The sequence below is a fragment of the Mobula birostris genome, chromosome 20, assembly GCF_030028105.1.
Source record: "Mobula birostris isolate sMobBir1 chromosome 20, sMobBir1.hap1, whole genome shotgun sequence".
NCBI lineage: Eukaryota > Metazoa > Chordata > Chondrichthyes > Myliobatiformes > Myliobatidae > Mobula > Mobula birostris.
In genome coordinates, this window is record NC_092389.1 from 39,960,379 (window position 1) to 39,986,616 (window position 26,238).

The 26,238-nt window shown below is 46.0% G+C and overlaps 1 protein-coding gene across 2 annotated transcripts in view; it reads left to right on the plus strand.

The window, feature by feature from the left end:
* LOC140185149 (uncharacterized) overlaps positions 1 to 26,238 on the plus strand; it is a 252,545-nt gene that overhangs the window by 75,347 nt on the left and 150,960 nt on the right. For both annotated transcript variants that reach the window (XM_072238527.1, XM_072238528.1), the window contains 3 exons: positions 3,143 to 3,262; positions 20,802 to 20,882; positions 25,274 to 25,395. In XM_072238527.1, coding sequence (XP_072094628.1) covers positions 3,143 to 3,262; positions 20,802 to 20,882; positions 25,274 to 25,395 — 323 coding nt within the window. The remainder of the gene's footprint in view (positions 1 to 3,142; positions 3,263 to 20,801; positions 20,883 to 25,273; positions 25,396 to 26,238) is intronic.

Below are 26,238 nucleotides of genomic sequence, written 5' to 3' on the forward strand. Positions count from 1 at the left end.
TAAACTCCATTGTCATAAATTAAAGCTGAGGCAGCTGGAATAATCTCAGAGGTAGAATTTCTTTTTAATAAACTCTAAAAATTGACAGATCATTAGCAATGTTGTGGGATATCGGGATTTAAAGTATTTCATTAAATTATCGTTGACAGTATTTCCAAAAACTAGAATGCCTAATGGTAATTGTGAAAGCCAAGCTGTACTTTATCTTAGAAATAATTAGTATTGAATTACTATAGAATTAATTACTAATACAACTATTGAACTTGTATCCAATTAGACACTCGCCACTAGTTACCCATCCCTAACTGGCTTTGAAATGAATGTGAGCCATTATTTTTGACTGTCTGTACACCGCTTATGGTATCCATTCTCTCACAAGTACCAGAATTTCTGCCAAATGGTACAAAATATAAAAAGATAAGGAAACCCACTGTAACAAAAGGAAATACCAATTTTTTTGATTTCTCTGTGGTGGCAAACTCAGCAAGATTGCTGGCTGTTGAGCTTGCTACCACAGTGAACATCCAGGCAGCCTAGCAAAGAGACAGCAGCTTCAATTGCACATCCAACAAGGCCTGATGAGGGAGCTATAGATTCTGGAAGTTAATGGAGGAAAATATGTTGCCCACACTCACTGTGCTGTCCAGGATCGAAGCCCAAGCCTCAGAGCTTACTGAGTGGAAGTTGTGGGCTGCAAGGGATGGTTTTGTAACTTCTCTGAGTGAGAGGTGGAGGCAGGAACCCTCACCACTTTGAACATCAGAAATGGGATTACCCAAAAGTCCATTCTGACCAGCATGGACTCGGTGGGCTGAATCATTGCTTCCTGTGCTATCACAAATGTGATAGTTGATCGAAAAGTATTGTAAATACGCAAACAACAGGAATTCTGCAGATGCTGGAGATTCAAGCAACACACATAAAAGTTGCTGGTGAGTGCAGCAGGCCAGGCAGCATCTCTAGGAAGTCGACGTTTCAGGCCGAGACCCTTCGTCAGGACTAACTGAAGGAAGAGTGAGTAAGGGATTTGAAAGTTGGAGGGGGAGGGGGAGCTCCAAAGTGATAGGAGAAGACAGGAGGGGAAGGGATGGAGCCAAGAGCTGGACAGGTGATAGGCAAAAGGGATATGAGAGGATCATGGGACAGGAGGTCCGGGGAGAAAGACAAGGGGGGGGACCCAGAGGATGGGCAAGGGGTATATTCAGAGGGACAGAGGGAGAAAAAGGAGAGTGAGAGAAAGAATGTGTGTATAAAAATAAGTAACAGATGGGCTACGAGGAGGAGGTGGGGCATTAGCGGAAGTTAGAGAAGTCAATGTTCATGCCATCAGGTTGGAGGCTACCCAGACGGAATATAAGGTGTTGTTCCTCCAACCTGAGTGTGGCTTCATCTTCCCAGTGGCCACACATTTTAATTCCACATCCCATTCCCATTCTGACATGTCTATCCTCGGCCTCCTCTACTCTATTGTTTTCCCACAGTCTGTGGCAAATAAGTGCAAGCGATAGTTTAACCAAAACAAAGCTGAAAAGCTTAAATTCTATCATTTTGTCAGCCTAAATGAATACATCTCAGACTTTCTGGTACGATGAATTGTTTAGAATTGCAGGATGTTTGACTTTTGCTCGACCCAAACTATTGCAGTGGATTGTTTAGTCTTCTGATTAGATGTGAGTAGGTCACATCTTCCTTGTCATGTTTGGATTCAAATATGTGATGATCATTCCAAGTTGGGAACTAATTTTGTTTGTCATCTTGTTGGGAATTTGATGGATAGTAACCAATCTTGTTTTGCTAATTTACCAAAAGACCAATGTTCCTAAGATCACACAACCTGTCCTTGATGAGTGCCTCACCTGATTTCCCCACTTCAGATTCTTGAAAAAGAGGTTGTAATTAACTAAAAACTGCTTGTTTCAGTCTTTTCTGAAATCAGTAGCAGCTAGCGTAGCAGATAGTAGGACACTATTACAGCTCGGGGCATCGGAGATCAAAGTTTAGTCCCCAGTGTCTCCGTAAGGAGTCTGGTTGTTCTCCCCGTTTATTCAGTTAACTGGTCATTGTAAATTGTCTTAATTAGGCTAGGGTTGCTGGTGGCATGGCCTGAAGGGCCTATTTCAAACTGTATTTCTAAACAAGTAAATACAGAAATGTTATATTTTTTATTTTCCAAGGAAGAGTTGTTTACCAGTCATTGCATATAAAAGTAGACTAAATTATCTGAGTAATCATGGGTTTGAGAGTTTTACTGACGATTTACAATCTCTTCAAATACAACTGGGAGCTATTGATTATAATTTTTATAGTGGAATGTCTAGGAAATCCTCAAAAGCCCTTTTGTCATCTTCATTGAACAGGACAGTCAAACTTCTGTTTTTGATTGCTTACAAGATTATCTTAAATGCCTCAAATTATCGTGCAAAGGTTCATAGAACATAGAACTATGCAGGACTTTCGCCCACAAAATCATGCTGATCTTTCAACCTACTCTCAGGTCAATCTAACCCTTCCCTCCAACATACTGCCTCATTTTTCTTTCATCCACATGTTTGTCAAAGTGTTTGTTATATGTCCCGAATGTATCTGCCTCTACCACCCATGCACTTACCATTCTCTGCATTAAAAAAACTACCTCTGACATTCCCCACCCATACTTTCCTCCAATCATCCGAAAATTATGCCTCCTTATGTTAGCCATTCCCTTGTGTATAAAATCAAATTTGAATTTGATCTGGTGTTGCATAGAAAATTGCTTGAGTTTCAATTGTTTTCATGGTTGCATTTTTTTAAAGGTTACCAACATATCACTGGCTTTTTTAGCGCCGGTATGTAATACGACACTCCACTTCTTGTTAAGTTTTGATAATGCAGCAATGAGAGAAAAAAATATTGTAACATTGGGAATTTGTTAAAAAATGCTCCTTGTATAAAATATAAGCTTATTCTTTAAATTTTTACATTTTGTGTTTATTTTTCAAAATGCTTGAGCTTTCAAACTGACTTTGTATTTGACATTAAGCTTTTTTATTTGAATCATTCCTTCTGTGCTGTTAATAATAATGTTAAACAGAAATGTCCTGTGAATAATCTCTTTCTTAGGCCAGATCAGTTCACAGTACCGATGTGTTTCTTTGTGTTGCAGGTGGAAGAGAGTTTGCTGAGATGCAAATTGAAAGAAGCTTCTGAGGCATTGATGGCATCTAATTTTAGAAATGCTCAGGAAAACTATTTGCATGCCCTTAAATTAATAAAAGAAAAAAAGGTAAGTTTCACTGTCAGAAAATTAAAGGATATCTCATGATGTTTTAAGTTATTTAGTCAATGCCCACTTTCAGGTCAATCTTTATCTTATTCATTGGTTAAAAAAAGTTCATTATTTGAAACATTTTCTATCAGTAATATGCATTTAAAAATGATTAAAGATAAGCTCATGAGTCATTGGAAATCATTCACTATCAGTCTGTAAATTGCTTCCCTAAGTGAAGCTTACTAACCCAAGGCAAGTAACAAGACTTGTAGGAAATCTGAAAAGCTTCATTGTGACTTTTTCAATGAATAAATCTACAGTGTTGCTCGATATGAATTCTAGGGATTAACAAGGCAAACAAGACATTTTATATTGTGCGACAAAGTAGCAAATCTTTTGAGGTATTCTACTTTTTGTTCTATAGAACATTGAACAGTACAGGCCCTTCAGCCCATAAAGCTCTGCCAACCTTTTAATCTACCATAAGATCAATCTAACCCTTTTCCCTGCCATAGCTCTTGATGTTTCTATCATCCATGTGCTTGGCGAAGAGCTTCTTAAATGTGCCTAAATGCCTCTACCACCACCCCTGGCATGGTGTTCCACCCACTTACCATTCTTTGTGTAAAAGAAAAACTTAAATCTGGCAGGGGTCTGTGTTGGGACCACTTCTTTTTATGCTCTATATAAATGATTTAGATGATGGAATAGATGGCTTTGTTGCCAAGTTTGCAGATGATATGAAGATTGGTGGAGGGGCAGGTTGTGTTGAAGAAACAGATAGGATGCAGAAGGACTTGGACAGATTAGGAAAATGGGCAAGAAAGTGGCAAATGAAATACAATGTTGGAAAATGCACTTTGGTAGTAGAAATAAATGTGCAGTCTATTTTTGAAACGGGGAGAAAATCCAAAAATCTGAGATACAAAGGGACTTGGCAGTCTTTGTGCAGAACACCCTAAAGGTTAACCTGCAGGTCGAGTTGGTGGTGAGGAAGGCAAATGACATGTTAGCATTCATTTCAAGAGGTTTATAATAAAAGAGCAGGGATGTGATGCTGAGTCTTTATAAGGCACTGGTGAGGCCTCACCTTGAATATTGTGAACAGTTTTGGGCCCCTCATCTTAGAAAAGATGTGCTGGCATTGGAGAGGGTCCAGAGGAGGTTCACAAGGATGATTCACAAGGACAAAAGGGTTATCATACGAGGAACGTTTGAGGGCTCTGGGTCTGTACTCTCTGGAATTCAGAAGGATAAGCGGGGGATCTCATTGAAGCCCTTTGAATGTTGAAAGGCCTAGACGGAGTAGATGTGGTAAGGATGTTTCCCATGGTGGGGGAGTCTAGGAGGTTTCCCATGGTGGGGGAGTCTAGGACAAGAGGGTACAGCGTCAGGATAGAGGGGCGCCCTTTCTAAACAGAGATATGGAGAAATTTTTGGAATTTGTTGCCACGTGCAGCTGTGGAGGCCAGGTCGTTGGGTGTATTTAAAGCAGAGATTAATAGGTTCTTGATTGGAGATTACGGGGAGAAGGCCGGAAACTGGGGTTGAGGAGTATCAACCATGAGTGAATGGTGGAGCAGACTGGATGGGCCAGATGACCTGATTCTGCTCCTATGTTTTATGGTCTTATTTCCCCTATACTTCACTTTAGTTACGCCTCCTTGTATTGCAACTTCATTGCTTCCATGTAGGCACCAAAGATATTTTTTCTTTCTTGGTATAGGTTCCAGTGTGCACTTACAGAACTTTACATAGCTTCTTTGTCTCTTACATAATGTTAATTTTGGCATAAGGATATTACATTTCAATCTTCCATGGCATTTGCCTTTTTTATTAATATTTACGGAGCTGAAATTGGCTGTTTCATTTTGTGGATTTTGTGTATTTTATATCTGAAGTGGAACTTTCAGACTAGACTGTCATTACAGAAAAGAATCCTTTAATTCTTAGTGTCAAGTGGGTGACATGCTTCAGATAGTTGCAAAGAAGGCGAAATCTTTTGCGGTAAAAAAAAACAGGCTAAAGCTATCTGATCTGTTTCTTCCCATGAAATTCTCTGGAATTATAAAAGTATACACCAATGTCTTAAAAAATTTATTACTGTTTTATTGGGATCAGTTGTTCTTGGGCTATTAGAAACATAGAAAACCTACAACACATTGCAGGCCCCTCGGCCCACAAAGCTGTGCCAAATGTGTACTTACTTAGAAATTACCTACGGTTACCCGTAGCCCTCTATTTTTCTGAGCTCCATGTACTTGTCCAGGAGTCTCTTAAAAGACCCTATTGTATCTGCCTTCACCACTGTCGCCGGCAGCCCATTCCACGCACTCACCACTCTCTGCATAAAAAACCTACCCCTGACATCTCCTCTGTATCTATTTCCAAGCAACTTAAAACTGTGCCCTCTTGTGCTTGTCATTTCAGCCCTGGGAGAAAGCCTCTGACTATCCACATGATCAATGCCTCTCATCATCTTACACACCTCTATCAGGTCAACTCTCATCCTCCATCGCTTCAAGGAGAAAAGGCCGAATTCACTCAACCTATTCTCATAAGGCATGCTTCCCAATCCAGGCAACATTCTTGTAAATCTCCTCTGCACCCTTTCTATGGTTTCCACATCCTTCCTGTAGTGAGGCGACCAGAATTGAATACAGTACTCCACGCGGAGTCTGACCAGGGTCCGATATAGCTGCAACATTACTTCTTGGCTCTAAAACTCAATCTCAGAGTTGATGAAGGCCAATGCACCGTATGCCTTCTTAACCACAGAGTCAACCTACACAGCAGCTTTGAGTGCCCTATGGACTCGGACCCCAAGATCCCTCTGATCCTCCACACTGCCAAGAGTCTTACCGTTAATACCTCATTCTGCCATCATATTTGACTTACCAAAATGAACCACCTCACACTTCTCTGGGTTGAACTCCATCTGCCACTTCTCAGCCCAGTTTTGCATCCTATCAATGTTCTGTTGTAACTTCTGACAGCCCTCCACACTATCCACAACACCCCCAACCTCTGTGTCATCAGCAAATTTACTAACCCATCCCTCCACTTCCTCATCCAGGTCATTTATAAAAATCACAAAGAGTAGGGGTCCCAGAACAGATCCCTGAGGCGCATCACTGGTCACCGACCTCCATGCAGAATTTGACCCATCTAGAACCACTCTTTGCCTTCTGTGGGAAAGCCAGTTCTGGATACACAAAGCAATTTCCCCTTGGATCACATGCCTACTTACTTTCTCAATAAGTCTTGCATGGGGTGCCTTATCAAATGCCTTGCTGAAATCCATATACATGTAACGCTCAGTTATATTGGCTGGTCTATGTCTAGGGGAAATCCCGCCTGGTGCTGGCCTGGATGCTTCCCGCTGGGTCGGTTGCTGCACCACTGCCACCCAAATCAATTGCAAACATCAATCATCAGCCAGCACTCACAATACGTTAGTACAGTAGTCACTCATAGATATTACTAAGTCTATGAAATTAATATAAATTCGATACAGAAAAGGAAGTAATGGGGGAAAAAAAAGGCACCAGACTTATCAAAGTCCAAGTTCTTCGCGCGCTACCGTTGGAGCTCAAAAATTCCTGACGACCACCTGAATCCTGTCGACTCGCGGCTCGGGACCACCCGGAGTGATTGACCGGAGCCTTTCCACACGTCCGCCGTCCTCCTCGTCTCTCCCCGTCTCTCCCCCATCTCTCCCCCGTCCTCCCCGTCTCTCCTCTGACTCCCCCCCCCAAAAACCCCGTCCACCGTCCTCCTCCGACTCCCTGTCTCTCCTCCGACTTCCTGTCTCTTCTCCGTCCTCCCCGTCTCTCCACTGTCCTCCCCGTCTCTCCTCTGACTCCCCGTCTCTCCTCTGACTCCCCGTCTCTCCTCTGACTCCCCGTCTCTCCTCTGACTCCCCGTCTCTCCTCTGACTCCCCGTCTCTCCTCCGTCCTCCTCGTCTCTCCTCCGACCCCCCCGTCTCTCCTCCGACCCCCCCATCTCTCCTCCGACCCCCCGTCTCTCCTCTGACTCCCCCCCAAAAACCCCGTCCACCGTCCTCCTCCGACTCCCTGTCTCTCCTCCGACTTCCTGCCTCTTCTCCGTCCTCCCCGTCTCTCCACCGTCCTCCCAGTCTCTCCTCTGACTCCTTGTCTCTCCTCCGACTCCCCGTCTCTCCTCCGTCCTCCCCGTCTCTCCTCCGGCTCCCCTTCTCTCCTCCGACCCCCCGTCTCTCCTCCGTCCTCCCCGTCTCTCCTCCGGCTCCCCTTCTCTCCTCCGACCCCCCGTCTCTCCTCCGACCCCCCGTCTCTCCCCCGTCCTCCCCGTCTCTCCCCCGTCCTCCCCGTCTCTCCCCCTTCCTCCCCGTCTCTCCTCCGACTCCCTGCAAAATCCCCCGTTTCCAGTCATATGAACCAGCATTATCATCTGAAAAAAAAACGATACATGAACACCCATTGGCTAATAGCACCCTGCTATCTGTATTAACCCAAGCAACTGTCTAGCTAGAGACTGTCTCAGCATTTAACATAACAAAGAATTTAATCCACATACGCAGCAATTTACAAGATTAACATAACAAAGAAGCCATTTTAAATTTAACATACAAAAAAAAAGACCCCGTACATACACTACATCTACGGCTCTACCTTTATCAATGTGTTTAGTCAGATCCTCAAAAAATTCAATCAGGCTTATGAGGCACGACCTGCCTTTGACAAAGCCATGCTGGCTATTCCTAATCATATTATGCCTCTCCAAATGTTTATCAATCCTGCCTCTTCAGATCTTTCCATCAATTTACCAACCACTGAAGTAAGACTCCCTGGTCTATAATTTCCTGGGCTATCTCTACTCCCTTTCTTGAATAAGGGAACAACATCCACAACTCTCCCATCCCCATTGATGATGCAAAGATCATCGCCAGAGGCTCAGCAGTCTCCTCCCTCGCCTCCCACAGTAGCCTGGGGTACATCTCATCCGGTCCCAGTGACTTATCCAACTTGATGCTTTCCAAAAGCTCCAGCACATCCTCCTTCTTAATGTCTACATGCTCAAGCTTTTAAAACTGCTGTAAGTCATTCCTACAGTCCTTTTCCAAGATCCTTTTCCATAGTGAATACTGAAGCAAAATATTCATTAAGTATCTCTGCTATTTCCTCCAGTTCCATACACACTTTTCAACTGTCACACTTGTTTGGTCCTATTCTCTCATGTCTTACCCTCTTGCTTTTCACATACTTGTAGAATGCCTTGGGGTTTTCCTTAATCCTGCTCTCCTCTCATGGCCTCTTCTGGCTCTCCTAAATTCATTCTTAAACTCCTTCCTACTAGCCTTATAATCTTCTAGATCTTTATCATTACCTAGTGTAATGGCTGTTGCCCCACTGACTCCCGTTGCCTGGGGTGAATAGCCGTCGACCCTGCCAAACAGTGCAAATGCCTTGGTGCGGATAAGGTGTGAGTCGCCCAGTGATCAGTCATGACACAAATATGAAACAATATACAAAGTGCAAGTAAAGAATTATATGTAGCCCCCCTGGCCACCCTCAGGGTTGCTCAGCTCGCTGTCGTCTAGGGAAACAGCCTCGGCCCCGCCAAACTGGGTAATAGTTTGTTGGATGCTGTGTGATGTACCCCACCCCGCCCAAATAACAGACAATACACCAGATACAATTAAATGATTTACAGTTTATAGATATTACTGGACCTATATAATTAAGAGAGAATAAAATATAAAAGGAAAATAAAAGGCGCCATACTTATCAAAGTTCAATCTCTTCGTGCACAAAACCGTTGGAGCTCAAGGACCTTCTTCTTCACCCTGCTACCCCCTCGGACCACCTCGACCGGCCGCCTGGGACCAACAACGGTGGTCAACCAGGCGCTCCACGCGGGTCCGTCTCCGTCTCCTCGCCGAATACCCTCCTTGGGGTCCGACCCCGTTAGCGGACATCACAGCACATCATCCATCCTCTGTCTCGCTCTCCCGCCTTCTGCCCCAAAACCCCGCACAGACAGTATCTTCAAATACACCAAAACCATAACAACTATCCCAATTGGTTAATATCACCCTCTTATTACCCTCTAAACCAAAACAAGCTGCTAGCGCAAACTTTCTCAGCGTTTAACACAACAAAGCCGCATTCCCCACATTAACATAACAAAGACGCCATTTTAATTAGCCTCCGCAGTAACATAAAAGTCGATACCCCCTTACATATACTTTATAGCAAATTTTGGTGACAGGTTAGTAGCAACAACTAAAAGAAAAGGCGCCATATAAGTAACTTATCAGGCTTGTGCACATAATATTTTAATACGTTGGAGCTCATTCCTCCGATTCCATCCACAACGTCCTTCTGAGACTCCGGCCACCCTCCGAACCCCCGAGGTCCGGTATCCGCCGCACTGGAACTGCCGTCTGTTCCTCACACGTCCGCCCTCTGTGCTCGCCTCCCGAAAAAGCCCGTGCTCCTCAACTCAGCACACATATACAAGATAACAGAACATGACTTCCATTGGCTATCAAATGAATATAGTTTCCATTATCACATTTTATAAGCCAAACATTGCTGTTACAGAGAACCTCTTGCTCAGCAGTTGCTCTTGCTAGGAGAAGCCATTTTAATATAACGCCTCAGAGAAGCCAGTTTGGTAATAAGCGATTAACAGTTAACAGTTTTACTGAGAGCCCTACACTCTCCCCCCACTGAAATAAGTCATGCCCTCATGATGTTCAGATAATTCGCCATCCCTTTCTGCAGAACACACAGCCCAATCCACGTGCAGAAAGCAATGATCTGACTCCCCAAAACAGTAGTGATCACACCTTGTTCCCCGGGTGCTACGTAGGCCAACCTCTCTGGGGGTTTCCGACTCCTCTGAGGCCTACGTACCCCCTCGTCTACCCCATTTACCTCGGACACTACAGGGGACCCTTTGAAACTACGAGGCGAACCGTCCCCCGAGCGGTCACCCAAACCCCTCTGTACCTCAGAACCCTCTATCTCTGGTTCAGGCCCTGCATCCTCTCCTCCAGCGCCCTGCGGCACCACAGACTGCCCCTCACTAGCCCCTTCTAACCCAGTGGGGGAAAGGCCAGGAGTCTCTTACCCCATCCCGGGAGCATCAACGAAAGGCAGAATGTACCAACCATCCCAGTCATCATCTTCTGAATCAGTATCCCTCACAGGGGCTGGGCCCGGGCCCATGTCTCCCGAGGTAGGCACGTCCTCCACCCTGCGAGGACGCAGAGTCCTGGTACTGAGTGCAGCCGCCTCTTCAGGCTCCTGCTCTACCTGCACATCTTGCTCCAGGGGCAACAGGTGATTCCGATGGAGAATCTTGACAGGCCCCTTTCCATTCTCAGGCTGTACCCGGAAAACTGGCAGATTTGTCATCTGACTCTCCAGCACATAGGGCGTGGCAGCCCAGCCATCAGCCAGTTTGTGTTTTCCCAGTAATCCCAGATTCCTGATGAGGACTCGGTCTCCCGGCAGAGTTGAGAGAACTTTACTTTCTGGTCGTACCTCCTCTTATTTCCCTGATTCTGCCGGGCAGCAGCCTCCCCAGCCAACTTGTAAGCTCCTTTCAGTTCTTGCCTCATATCAGACACATACTTCAAGTAAGGCTTCGGTGACACCTCACCCACATCAGTCCCGAAAAAAAGTCAAAGAACCTTGCCTCGCGCCCAAACATAAGATAATAGGGCGAGTAACCAGTAGCTTCATTGCGTGTACAGTTGTAACAGTGAACAAGATGCCCAATATGTCGACTCCAACAATTCGTTTTGCTGATCTCCAGAGTCCCGAGCATGTCTAGTAGTGTCCGATTGAACCTTTCCGGCTGGGGATCACCCTGCAGATGATAGGGTGTGGTCCTCGATTTCTCAACCCCCAGCGTGCCCAGTAACTTATAGATGAGTTTGCTCTCAAAGTCTTGTCCCTGGTCACTATGTATCCGCCGAGGAAGACCATAATACACAAAATACTTCTCCCATAGCACTTTCGCCACTGTAGTCGCCCTCTGATTCTTGGTAGGAAAAGCTTGAGCATACCTGGTGTAGTGGTCCGTGATGACCAAGACATTTGCTGTGTTGCTGGCATCGGGTTCTCTGGACAGGAAATCCATACACACCAGGTCCAAAGGCCCAGCACTCTGCAAGTGGGACAGAGGGGCAGCCTCCCTGGGCAGCGTCTTCCATCGTATGCGACGAATGCAGGACTTGCAGTACTCTTCAACCTCCGTCCTCTTTCGGGACCAGTAAAACCGATCCTTGAGCAATCCATAGGTCTTTTCCACCCCCAAATGTCCAGAGTCATCATGGAGGGACTTCTTCCGATACCTCTCCGGCAGGACCATCTGGCAACACCGAGGTCGGTCTGGGGGTGACGTTACCCGGTATAACATTTGGTTCTTCAACCTCAATCGAAGCTGTTCTTTCAGTAACAGGGACACGGGACCGTGCTTAGCCTTTTCTGTCCGTGTCACATCCCCCTCTCCCACGGCATGCCAGACTGGGCCTATGTCTGGGTCATCTCGCTGCACAGCGGCCACTTCCTCAGGGCTTAACCCTGGCAGCTGCGTTGCCTTCAGAGCAGTCATGTCACAGTACACTAGGGGCAGAGTGTCATCGGATGCCCCCAATGAGTCCACTGCTCGATCTGGCCTCTCCTCCTCCTCAGCCGGCACAGATAGCAAAGTGGCACATCGCCTTCACCCCGGATGCAGGAACACTCTACCACTCCTCGTCCTTCCCCGGCTCCTCATGTCCCCGTCGGGACAGCGCATCTGCGTCGACATTCCGGCTCCCTGGCCGGTACTTCGGGCTGAAATCATATGAAGACAAAACGCCAGCCACTGATGTCCTGTGGCATCCAGTTTCGCCGAGGTCAAGATGTAAGTGAGCGGGTTGTTTGTCCGCACCTCAAACTTGGCCCCGTAGAGATAGTCACTCAGCTTATTCACTACCGCCCATTTCAACGCCAAGAACTCCAACTTATGAGTGGGATAGTTTCTCTCTGAAGGTGACAAACTCCGGCTGACAAACGCTACAGGCCTCAGGCCAGCGCCCTGATCCTGATATAGAACGGCCCTTAATCCCTCATGACTGGCGTCAGTGTGTAGCACATAGGGCAGTTGGGGGTCTGCAAAAGCCAGCACTGGCGCCTGAGTCAGCATCTCCTTCAATGACTAGAAAGCCGCTTCACATTTGTCATCCCATCTCTGTCCGAAGGGCTCTGACGGGTTCAAATATTCTTCAACCTCCCGTCCTTTCTTCCCTTTCCCCCTCTGTCCCAGGGCAGCGCAGCCACACAGAAGCTGGTTCAAGGGATGACTCACCTTGGCATACCCCTTCACGAATCTCCGATAGTACCCACAGAACCCCAGGAATGAGTGCAGAGCACTCACGGTCTGGGGCTTCGGCCAGGCGGTCACTGCTTTGATCTTAGCCAGGTTGGTTGCTACACCATGCCGCGAGACAGTGTGTCCAACGTAGCTAACAGATGTCTGGCAGAACTGGCGCTTGTCCAGGGAAAGCTTCAACCCTTCCTGCTTCAGCTGGTTGAGCACCTTCATTAGCCTCGCTTTGTGTTCTTCCAAGGTGAATCCAAATACTATGAGGTCATCCAAATATACCAGCACATTGAGCAGGTTCATATCCCCCACTGTCTTCTCCATGACCCTCTGGAAGGTGGCAGTGGCCCCCGATATGCCCTGGGGCATCCGTTTGAACTGGTAAAAAGCCCAAAGGGCAAATGAAGGCCGTCTTCTTCTTATCGGCCTCACTCATTGGGATCTGTTAATACCCAGTCCTCAAATCCAGCACACTAAACCACTTTGCCCCACTCAGACAGGCCAGCGCATCTTCCACCCGGGGGACCGTGTACTGATCTGGGACCGTGTGCCTGTTCAGTGTTCTATAGTCCACACACATACGTACCTTCCCACTCTTCTTCCGGGCCACTATGATAGGAGACGCATATGGACTTCGGAACTCCGTGGTGATCCCAGCGTCCTCCAACTTGCCCAAATGCTGCCGCACGTCTTCCACATCTGCAGGGGCCAGTCGCTGTGATCATTCTCTAAACGGAGTATCCTCAGTCACCTGTATGGTGTGGTGAGTGCTCCTGAAACAACCCACATCAAACTTATCAAGGGAAAAACATCTGTCATCGCCAACATCTTCTCCACCAGCCTCTGCTTCCAACCCTCCGGTACAGGTGATGCCCCAAAGTTAAAAGCTTCAGCAGTCAACTTAGGCCTTTTTCCCAACTGATCTTCCCCAACTGGCCTCACGGGGGCGCTATGCATCACTGTCACCAGGAACAAATGTGCCAGAGGCACTCCTCACTTAAAGGTGACCTCCCGTGCAGTAGTGTTCCTGATGATCACCACCAGCCTGCGTGCCTGTACCACCGAGGGCTTCTGCAACTCGGGTCGCACCAGCACCCCAGCAGTGAATTTCGACTCTCCTTCGAGGTCTTCCGGGGTGTCCAATAAAAGGGCTTCACCCTCAGGCACCCCCAGGAATCTAGGGATCCCCATCACTCTCGCTACTTCACCCGGCCGCACCACCCTGAGCTTCGACTGGGCACACTACACAGTGCCTCTTGCACACGCCGTGTCTAGCCCAGGGTGACCCCACGCTTCCTCAAAAGCAGCTCGGAACACTGGGTGCAGTGACAGGGTCTCCAAAAAGTCTTCATCTGCCTTCTCCTTGCAGGCTCCCAGGAGTCCCCGCACAATAGGGGTGTTGGTCCCCACCACAATTGACACACTCCCCAGTCTCACCGGGGTCCGGGCACACCAGTACCAGGGCCTCATGAGCCTCAGACACCCCCACTTCAGCTTCCGGGAACTCCAGTTTCTCAGACGAATAGCCATCGTATGGGTAATCACCATCACTGATGCCCCAAATCTCCAGTGCACTGAAAGGTGTCAGGGGTAAATGCGCCAGATACTGATTGTAGAACGACCGGTACAGTAATGTGACCTGCGATCCTGTGTCGAGTATGGCTTTTGCATCTAATCCCTTGATCCGTATCAACACACTGGATCGGGGCCCCACCAATCCTTCTGGGATAGGGTTTTTTCCTCTCGAGGGTCCCGCGGCACATTGTTGGGAATGTACTTTCCCAGAGACTCCAGTCCGTTGCCTCACTGAGTCTCCTCTAAGCTTCCTGACCCCCCTTCCTGCTGGGACACCCGGGGACTCTCGCTACGAGGGGCTTCCTGCCGTTCACATTGCAGCCTGAAGTGCCCCTCTTCCCTGCAGTTCTGGCGCACGCCTCGCCTCGCGGGACCCCGGCCTCTGCCTGGCCTCAGTGCCGTCCGTCCCTTCTGGGGGGGGGGGGGCCTTCTCCGCTAGTCCTCTCCTGCGGAGGGACCCCACCTGCTGCAACCCCCCTTCTGTGTCTCCCGCGTGGAGCTGGCCCCTGTAATTTCCCCACAAGGGGCTACTACCGAGGACTGTACCTTGTTAACAGAGCCTTTTCCCGCTTCCAATTCGTCCTCCTCTTCCCTGACCTCTCGGAGCAACTGAACAGAAGATGGGGTGGGGGGCGGACACGCTCTACGAGACTGCCCGAGGCTCTTAGCGATCACATCATGTTTCTGCATGCCCCTAACTACCTGGTCGATCCTTATCCAATCCACCTCAGTGGCCGAAATGACCCCCCGGCGCCTCAAGCAATTAATCCTATGCTCAAGTTGGAGGAGATACTCAGAAAGCTTTTCCCCTTTCTCCTGACGCAGATTCTGAATCCCCACTAAAAGCTCCACCAGGCTTCCCGTCACCCCTAACGCCTCCTCTAGGGTGACCAGACACTTCCTCCAAGAAGCCAGGGGCTGATTATTTCTCACCCCTTTTACCACCTCAGCTGCCGCCCCTCTCAAACTGTCCCCCAATCTTTACCGCTTCTCCTCAGAACACTGTCACTCACCTAGCAACTGAGAGGTATGTCCTACCCAGGACTCGTAATCATCTTCCCCATCGAAAATGGGGGTCCTCCCTGAGAAAATTCTTAACTTCTGTCGCAGACCCACCACCCGGTTCACCAAAGAGTTGATGACTGAGGCCAACTCTGAGCCTCCCCCTTCCATAGGGAATGAGAACTAATTGCATTCTCCAAATCTGACCACTCCCTTCCTTCATCCCTCAAAAACGATTGGACCTGCTCTCTAAAATCTCCACCCCTAGCTTCGGGCAACTCCTCTGGTGTATCTTCAAACCCTTCCTCTGTGACAGTGTGCACACCCCATGGCCCCGCCTCACCTACGTCACCGATAGACTGGGGCAGTCCCAATTCCTTGACGTCAGCATCCGTCTGTATCAGCACAAAGGCTGAGTCCCCGTTTTCTTTCTGTTTACAATCTCAACCTTACTGATAGCCCTGACTGTACTCAGACATCAAATTAACACATCATCCGGTGTACGTATATTCACCCCACTTAATACGCAGGCAGGAGTAAACGGGACATCCTCGATCTCTCACCAAAGTTCGATCTTATCCGCGTCCATCCCTTTTAATTTAACCCGGGTGACTTACCCCTTATCCTGTCAGAATTCAAATCCGCGGGACGAGCCCCCAAATGTAATGGCTGTTGCCCCACTGACTCCCGTTGCCTGGGGTGAATAGCCGTCAACCCCACCAAACAGTGCAATTGCTTTGGTGCGGATAAGGTGTGAGTTGCCCAATGATCAGCCATGACACAAATATGAAACAATATACAAAGTGCGAGTAAAGAATTATACTTTATAGCAAATTTTGGTGTTGGGTTATTAGCAACAACTACAAGAAAAGGCACCATATAAGTAACTTATCAGTCTTGTGCACATAATATTTTAATACGTTGGAGCTCACGCCTCCGATTCGCTCCACAACGTCCTTCCGAGACTCCGGCCACCCTCCGAATCCCCGAGGTCCGGTATCCGCCGTCCGTTCCTCACACGTACATCCTCTCTGCTCGCCTCCCGAAAAAGCCCGCACTCCTCAACTCAGCACGCATATACAAGATAACAGAACATGACTTCCATTGGCTATCAAATGAATACAGTTTCCATTATCACATTTTATAAGCCAAACATTGCTGTTACAGAGAACCTCTTGCTCAGCAGTTAACAGTACGAGAAGCCATTTTAATATAACACCTCAGAGAAGCCAGTTTGGTAATAAGCGATTAACAGTTAACAGTCCGTCTAGTATTACTGAGAGCCCTGCACTAGGATTTTGAACCTTTCGTAAGGTTTTCTTTTCTTTTTGACTAGATTCTCAGCAGCCTTTGTACACCTCAGTTCCTGTATCCTACCATCCTTTCCCTGTTTCACTGGAACATACCTATGCAGAACACCACGCAAATATCCCCTGAACATTTGCCACATTTCTGCCGTGCATTTCCCCGAGAACATCTTTTTCCAATTTATGCTTCCAAGTTCCTGCCTGATAGCTTCATATTTCCCCTTACTCCAATTAAATGCTTTCCTAACTTGTCTGTTCCTTTCCCTCTCCAACACTATGGTAAAGGAGATAGAATTGTGATCACTTCTCCAAAATGCTCTCCCACTGAGAGACCTGACACCTGACCAGGTTCATTTCCGAGTACCAGATCAAGTACAGCCCCTGCTCTTGTAGGCTTATGTACATATTGTGTCAGGAAACCTTTCTGAACACACCTAACAAACTCCACCCCAGCTAAACATCATGCTCTTGGGAGATGCCAATCAATATCTGAGAAATTAAAATCTCCCACCATAACAACATTGTTATTGTTACACCTTTCCAGAATCTGTCTCCCGATCTGCTCCTCGATATCCCTGTTACTATTGAGTGGTCTATATAAAAAAACACCCAGTTATTGACCCCTTCTTGTTTTTAACTTCCACCCACAGAGACTCAGTAGACAATCCCCCCCGTGACTTCCTCCTTTTCTGCAGCCGTGACACTATCTCTGATCAGTGCCATGCCCCCAACTCTTTTGCCTCTCTCCCTGTCCTTTCTGAAACATCTATAGCCTGGAGCTCTTAAGTAACCATTCCTGCCCCTGAACCATCCAAGTCTCTGTAATGGCCACCACATCATAGCTCCAAATACTGATCCACACTCTAAGCTCATCTGCTTTGCTCATAATGCTTCTTGCATGAAAATAGACACATCTCAAACTGAGTGCGTCCGTTCTCTATCACCTGCCTGTCCTCCCTCGCACACTGTCTCCAAGCTTTCTCTATTACTCCTCCATTACTTAGCATGATGGCTGTGCCTAAAAGTATCACTGAGATTGACCAGGGAAAAGTGTTTATTTCAGTGGAGAATGAATGGAACTGAAAAGGGAGGGCACTGAGAGAAATGGGGTGTAACAACCTGAGGAGGGGAGAAAAGATTTCTGTTGTAGGAATTTATTTTTGTTAGGAGGAGTTCAGATTGAAGGCAAGCTATGAATTGAGAGTGTGTTCTTGCTTTTGGATACTTGAAAGGCCAGAGTTTGGAGCTGTGGGTGGAGGCAGGTGATCAGTTGATCAATCGTGGAGTGGAAAGACAAAGGTGCAGGCTTGTAGAAAGGAGGATAAGAAAGACTCGAGACTCACTCTGGCTGAAATGCACTACAGTGATCTGTATAACCCCAAATTGACCTTCCATGTCTTCCCTGTAAGATTGTTGCTTTCACCTCCATAACGTTACTGACCTTTACTCCTACAGTTAATCCCCATCCAGTCATTAAGACACCAGTACACATGTATTCTCTTGGTCTGACTTTCTTCCTCCTTCATCTACAAAGTTTAATTCTTTGAAAGCCCTGCAGCTTTGGTTAAGTCCTTCATCAATTCTTTCTGTGTAGTTAACCCACAGTCAATTAAACCACACTTTATTAAGTACATTTCTACCCCTAATTAATGCAAGTACAATACTATGCAAAAATCTTAGGCACCCTAGCTTTTTATATGTGGTTTCAGATGGTATGGCCTCCACAGAGCCCTGATCTCAACATTATCAAGGCTGTTCGGGATTACCTGGAGCGAGGGAGACAGGCAAAGTCTGCAGAACTCAAGCAAGTTCTCCAAGATGCTTAGAACAAATTATCAGTCAATTTTCTTATAAAGATGCTCAACAGTGCATCTAAGAGAACTGACACAGTTTTAAAGGCATCATCTGTAGTGGGCACTTTGGTTGGTCACGCCCAATATTGATTTGATTTATATTTCAACTCAATTCGTCCCGACATATGTGACGAATAAACTCTTCTCAGACTTCCAGCCGGGTGCAGTAATCTATTTTAACTGACATTTTGATAACACACTATGCCATCTTCATGAAGATCGAGTACATAGTTTTTATTTCTTCACTGTTCACTGACAAAGGGATCTGTACTTAGTCCGTTCACTGTTCGCTGTTGAAGGAAAGTGTACTTCGTCCTTTCACTCTTCACTGTCCAAGGGAACTGTATTATTCCCTTCACTGTTCACTGACGAAGGGAAATGTACTCAGTCCCTTCACTGTTGACTGTCGAAGGGAACTGTGAAATTCCGTTCACTATTCACTGTAGAAGGGAAGTCCACTTAGTCCTTCACTGTTCACTGACGAAGGGAACTGTATTAGTCTCTTCACTGTTTACTGTCCAAGGGAACTGTACTTCGTCCATTCAGTATTCAATGTCGAAATGATCTGTACTTGGTCCCTTCTCTGTTCACTGTCGAAGAGAAGTGCTCTTAGTCCCTTCACTGATCACTGTGGAAGAAAACTGTATTAGTCCCTTCACTGTTCACTGATGAAGGGAACTGTACTCAGTCCCTTCACTGTTCACCAGCGAATGGAACTGTATTAGTCCCTTCATTGTTCAGAATCGAAGGGAACTGTATTCGTCTGTTCACTGTTCACTGTCGAAGGGAACTGTGCTTAGTCCCTTCACTGCTCACTATCTAAGGGAACTGTATCAGTCCCTTTACTGTTCATTGTTGAAGGGAACTGTACTCGTCCCTTCACTGGCACTGTCGAAGGGATCTGTAGTTAGTCACTTCACTGTTCAATGTCGAAGGGATCTGTAGTTAGTCCCTTCACTGTTCAATGTCGGAGGGATCTGTAGTTAGTCCCTTCACTGTTCAATGTCGGAGGGATCTGTAGTTAGTCCCTTCACTGTTCAATGTCGGAGGGATCTGTAGTTAGTCACTTCACTGTTCAATGTCGGAGGGATCTGTAGTTAGTCCCTTCACTGTTCAATGTCGGAGGGATCTGTAGTTAGTCCCTTCACTGTTCAATGTCGGAGGGATCTGTAGGTAGTCACTTCACTGTTCAATGTCGGAGGGATCTGTAGTTAGTCCCTTCACTGTTCAATGTCGGAGGGATCTGTAGTTAGTCCCTTCACTGTTCAATGTCGGAGGGATCTGTAGTTAGTCCGTTCACTGTTCACTGTCGGAGGGATCTGTAGGTAGTCCCTTCACTGTTCAATGTCGGAGGGATCTGTAGGTAGTCCCTTCACTGTTCAATGTCGAAGGGATCTGTAGTTAGTCCCTTCACTGTTCAATGTCGGAGGGATCTGTAGGTAGTCACTTCACTGTTCAATGTCGGAGGGATCTGTAGTTAGTCCCTTCACTGTTCAATGTCGGAGGGATCTGTAGTTAGTCCCTTCACTGTTCAATGTCGGAGGGATCTGTAGTTAGTCCGTTCACTGTTCACTGTCGGAGGGATCTGTAGGTAGTCCCTTCACTGTTCAATGTCGGAGGGATCTGTAGGTAGTCCCTTCACTGTTCAATGTCGAAGGGATCTGTAGTTAGTCCCTTCACTGTTCAATGTCGGAGGGATCTGTAGTTAGTCCCTTCACTGTTCAATGTCGGAGGGATCTGGAGTTAGTCCGTTCACTGTTCACTGTCAATGGGAACTGCACTTAGTCTCTTCATTGTTAACTTTCAAAGGAACTGTATTAGTCCCTTCATCGTTTACTGTCCAAGGGAACTCGACTTAGTCCCTTCGGTATATATCATAACTGGTTTGCTAATACCTTTGGTCTGAATGTTGAATTTTTCAACCCACACCCTCTGTGTTACTTTCCCGCTCGCACCTGCCCACCCAGGTTTTCTCTCCTTTTTGTTCCTTTTTCACCCATTCCTCTCATTACCAAGACATTTAATCCACCCCCTTACCTGTTTCTGTTCTCACCAACTCACCCTTATCTGATTTCATCTGTCACCTTCCAGCCTCTATCTTTATCCTTCCCCTTTCTACTGCATACCAAATCTACCTGCCAAGCTTTTCCCCTTATCTGTTTCCAATGACCACCTTGCAGCCTTGACACAATCACTTCTTCCTCCTCCTGATCTGGTTTCACTGACCTGTCCCCACCTAGTCTGGTTCCACTGATCACCTCACGGCCTCTGTCTCTCTTCTGTATGGTGGCTTCTTAGTCTGGATGCAAGACCTTGACCTGAAACATTGCCTGACATTTTGCCTCTTTAATCTTGATTTCATGCAGCTTTGCCCCACGTTGCAGTCTCTGGTGTCTCTGAACCGAAGGATGGATGTGAATTGTTCACTAATTGCATTTGATTTTGCATTCCAGGTCTACAACTTGACAACGATGGAGTACATACTCGTTGAGTATGCCTGCGGTTTTGCCTTTTTAGGAAATAATTTAATTCAGGTACGAACCTTCATTCTTTGCTGAATGTTGGAGGGGGCAGTCAGTAAGCTGTTTTGATAGAAATTTGACACCTTGCAAATTGATTTTGTTTGTTGAAGCTAAACTTTACTCGAACCCGTCATTTTAGCCACATGACATGGAGCAACGATCATATTGTAGGAGGAGACTAGAATTGGTGAGAGGAGATGCTGCAGCTTGTCAGAACGCCACCGGGTTCCAGCAGGAAGTGAAACAAAACGGCCTTGACTGGCTTAGAGTTAAGCTTTTGTAGCACAAGACAGTAGATGTTAGTTTGAGCTGCTTCCCTGAATAAAACTTGGTTCTATCAAGTTTGTGTGTGTGTGCACGCTTGTATATTTGTGTGCGTGTGTGGCAGCAGATTACAGTAGCTCCATTTGGACATTATTTACCATGTTTCTTTCGTTTATTTTTGTACTGGCTAGCAAAACTGAAAAACAAACAGACCTCTTGGCTCTTGGGATACTTTATTTCATCAAGTGCTTTGACTGAGTATTAGAGGCAATATTCTATATACGAGGGAGCAGCTGCTGGCAGCCGGGAAGCAACTTCTGTTTCCCAGCATAAGGTCGATATTCCAGACGAGCTGAGATGGAGGTACCAAGGTTGCAGATTGGGTTTAAAAAGTGGTGCAACAAGAGATGGAGATATAGACCATATCTCCCGTCTATCATCATGGGGAATGTAAGATCACTGGCAAATAAAATGGAGGAACTAGTAATACTCACAAGGACACAGAATGAATACCGGGAATGCAACATTATATGTTTGACCGAGACATGGCTACATGAGTAAATCCCAGATTCCTATGGGTTCTCAGTGCTACGAGTAGACAGACTTGATCTACACTGTGGTAAGAGGAACGGAGTTGGGCTTGCTTTGTGTGTGAACAACAGATGGTGTAAACGTTTCTGTGAAAGAATGAATCTGCAGTCCCAATGTTGAACTGTTTGCTGTGAGTTTGCATCTGTTTTATCTACTGTGTGAGTTCAGCCATGCCATATTGCTTGTTGTCTACATTCTGCCTTCCCAATTACGGCATGTGATGTCATACACACTACCATCGTGAGACTCCAGACTCAACATCCCAATGCATTTATTCCAGTATTGTGAGACTTCAACTATGTTTCTCTCTCGACGACCCTACCCACTTTCAATCAGTTCGTCGAGTGTCAAACAAGAAAATAACCCACTGGATTCCTTGTATGCAAATATTAAAGATGCATGCAGCTCCACAGCTTTCTCCCCCACTTGGAAGATCAGATCACAGCCTGGTTTACCTCATGCCCAAAGTATAGCAACAGCTAGCTACCACTGAGATAGTAAAGAAATGGTTGCCAGAAGCCGTCGAGGCCTTGAAGGGCTGCCTTGACTGGAAAATACTTTTTGAACCATGTGGGGAGGACATTAACGGACTTACTGATTGCATCACTGGCCTCATCAACTTCTGTGTGGACACTAATACCATCAAGGATTGTTCGCTGCTTCCCTAACAACAAGCCATGGGTCACCAGTGATCTAAAAGCTCTTCTCAACCAGAAAAGAGCCTTTAGATCAGGAGACAGAGAGGAACTGAAACGTGCAGAGGGAGCTAAAGGAGATGATCAAGGTGGCTGAACAGATATAGGAGAGAGCTGGAGAAGAAGCTTGGGCAGAGTAGCACATAGGAGATGTGGAGAGGCATGAAGAACGTCACTGGCTTCAATCAGCCTAGCTGTAGAGGCTCAGAATGTAGCGTGAATGGGTTAATAGGTTTGACAATCGCCCTCCTGTTCTCATCCCCCTTCAGCACTCCCATCCAGGTGCAGAGGCACCCAAAGCTCTCTCAGCACCAACGCCTTCTCTCCTCCCTCCTCCCCCCACCCCACCCTGGACCTCAACGTACCAACTGCTATTTTCCTAATCTTCAGCTCTCCCAATCCCCACCTTCCACCAACTCCCCAGTCATCGTGGACTCACCTTCACTACTGAGCAGATGAGAAAGGGAAACTGGGGAAACTCAGACATGGCAAATCTTTGGGACCAGGTGGTGTGAAACCCAGGGTCCTGAAGGAGTGTGCTGAACAGCTGTGTGGAGTTCTCCAGCACATTTTCAATCTGAGTCTCAGCCTGGAAAGGGTCCCGACTGTGTGGAAAACATCGTGTGTGGTCCCATTATCCAAGAAAGGCCAACCTAAAGTCTTGAATGACTACCGTCCAGTGGCCCTGGCCTCACACATCATGAAGACTGTAGAGAGGCTGGTCCTGGCTCACCTCCGACCCCTGGTCAGATCATCCCTCGATCCCCGGCAGTATGCCTACATTGGAGTCAACGATGCTGTCATCTACCTGCTGAACAAAGCCTACTCCCATTTCGATATGCAGGGCAGCACTGTGAGATCATGTTTTTTTGATTTCTCAAGTGCCTTCAATTCCGTATAGCCATCAATGCTGGTGGAAAAGTTCCATTCAATGAAGGCTGGCACTTCCATTGTATCCTGGATAATGGACTACCTGACTGGCAGACCACAGTTTGTGTGGCTTCAGAGCTGTGTGTTAAATGCAGCTATAAGCAGCACTGGGGCCCCACAAGGGACTGTATTGGCTCCCTTCCTATTTACCCTGTATACCTCGGACTTTAGGTACAACACTGAGTCATGTCATCTGCAGAAATTCTCTGCTGACTCAGCAATAGTTGGGTGTATAAAGGGAGGATGGGAGGATGAATGCAGGGTTCTGGTGGAGGACATCGTTAAATGGTGCAAGCTGAATCATCTGCAGCTCAACATCAGTAAGACAAAGGAGATGGTGATGGATTTTAGGAAGACTAAGCCTGCACTGCTCCTTGTTGTGGTTGATGGAGAGGACGTGGATGTAGAGAGGACCTGTAAGTACCTGGATGACAGGCTTGAGTGGAGCACCAACACAGAGGCTGTGTACAAGAAGGACCAGAGTCGCCTCTACTTCCTGAGGAGACAGAGGTCCTTTGGAGTATGCAGGCCTCTTCTTCACATGTGCTACTGGTCTGTTATTGCCAGTACAATCTTCTATGCAGCGGTGTGCTGGGGCAATGGCATCAACACAGGTGATACCAACAGGCTCAATAAGCTGATTAGAAAAGCTGTCTCTGTTATAGGAGTCAAACTGGACACACTGGAGGCTGTGGTAGAACAAAGGACCCCACAGAAAATTCTGACAATTCTGGACAATGTTTTTCACCCTCGGCATGCCACCTTAGCTGAACAGAGGAGCACTTTCAGAAATAGACAAAGACAACTGTGCTGCTCCAAAGAGCGCTATATGAGGTCATTCTTACCCTTGGCCATCAGGCTCTATAATGAGTCAACCTATAGCCAGGGAAGTGATGACCTCCTCCTGTTAGACTGCTTGTGGTAACTTATTTTTTATTCTTTCTTTCTTCTCTTCTAAAATTTGTATATCTGTGCATTTGTAATGCTACTGTGACAATGTAATTTCCTTTGGGATCAATAAAGTATCCATCTGTATAATTTTTATTGATGTAAGCACCAAATTCCCCTGCTATAGTGACTTAAGGAGCATGATTAAACTAAAGATTTGGTGAATGGAGTTCTCCTCTTGCCTTTTCCTTTTCTTTCTCCTCTTTGACCGTGGTTTTGGCCACCTAACTCCATGCTCCTCATTTGCCTTGGATAAAATTTTGTCTGCTATTCCTGCAGTGAAAAGTGTCATTTTGCATTTGGAACATCTTCACTGGCATCAAATTAGACTATTATAACACTGCTTTAAAACTTGGGATGAGGTGCTTTATAAGGTGTTAAATCAATACAAACTGTCTGAAATTAAATTGCTGTTGCTTGCTTGGTGGCGGGTGTTCAGGTCGGTGTTTCTGCTGCCGCGACTGGTAGGGAAGGGGGTTTTGCTGCTGCTGATATGAAGGATTGAGAGCTTCAGTGTTTCTATCCATTCTATGGGCTATTTTGTTTTGTGCATGTCTGTGCAGAGGACAAATTTCAATATGTATACTATATACATTATCTGATATTAAATGGATCTTTGAACAGGGAGCGAGGCACAGTTCCATGATAGGTAGCATCTAAGTTTGTGAAATATTTAAGGTGCAAATAATTACAGGAGATTAGCTTCTATGTTAGTTTTCTTTCTCATTTTTACTGCTGGCCACGAGAAGAAAAATGTGCACAGCTAACTTGGCAAGGAAGCAGTACGGTTAGAGTTTCTACATTGATAAATAGTTTTTTAAGATGAGTTTAGATCACTGGGTAAAAATTATACTTTAAGGCAGAATCAAGTAAAATATTGTGGTTTAAACCACATTGGCCCCTTATAATGATGAACGTGTTATGAAATTGAAGGTGAGACATCAGTTTTTATCCTGAGTTTCTTTACGGTCTTAGGATGTTTTAGAAGCTGAACGACACTTCAAGAAAATTCTTGAGGAGTTCAGGGATGAAGATCGCAGTAACTTCAGCTGCCTATCATATTATGGTTTAAGTCGGGTCCACCTCAAATGGAACAGGTATGTGCTTTTGTTATGGAAAATAGAGTTACCCATTTTATGAATATATGGTTGCCAATATTAACCTATGAAAATTTTTTCTTTTATGTTTTGTCTGCAATGCAGGTGATGATATTGTCACTTTTCATTATCTAATAGCTTATTGAACAAATTGATGGATCATATATATGTACTTTGATAATAAAATACTTTGAACTTTGATTTGTCATTTACTATAGATTTTAAAGCTGGTTGCATATAATTATTGTTGCCGACCTTCATGATTTAATCCTGACTGAAGCTAAACCAAGAACTAAATTACCTGAGCCATCAACCATTCAATATTCTTTTCCAATGGGAAAGTCCTAGAAGTTAGGCATTTTGACAAGTGAAGTCTTCAAAATGCAGGGTGGGGTTGTATGTGTCTTTCCAGGTTATTAAGGAGTCAAATTAAGTGAATTGTTATATTGTAATGGCGTATCAGTGGATGGTGTTTCCTGTGAACTTTGTGCCTGGGGGAATCGTTATTGTGCAATGGAATATCAGTGGAAGGTGTTCCCAGTGATCTTTGTGCCTGGGGGAATTGTTATTGAGTGCAATGGAATATCAGTGAATGGTGTTTCCTGTGATCTTTGTGCCTGGGGGAATTGTTATTGAGTGTAATGGAATATCAGCGGCTGGTGTTTCCTGTGATCTTTGTGCCTGGGGGAATTGTTATTGTGTAATTGAATATCAGCAGATGGTGATTCTTTTTCTTTCTTTTTCAATCTTTTTATTAGTTTCAACATCAAGCATATTACAAAAATAAGTACATAGTAATTGGGACTATATTAATTGATAGTAATTATTGAAATTTACAATCAG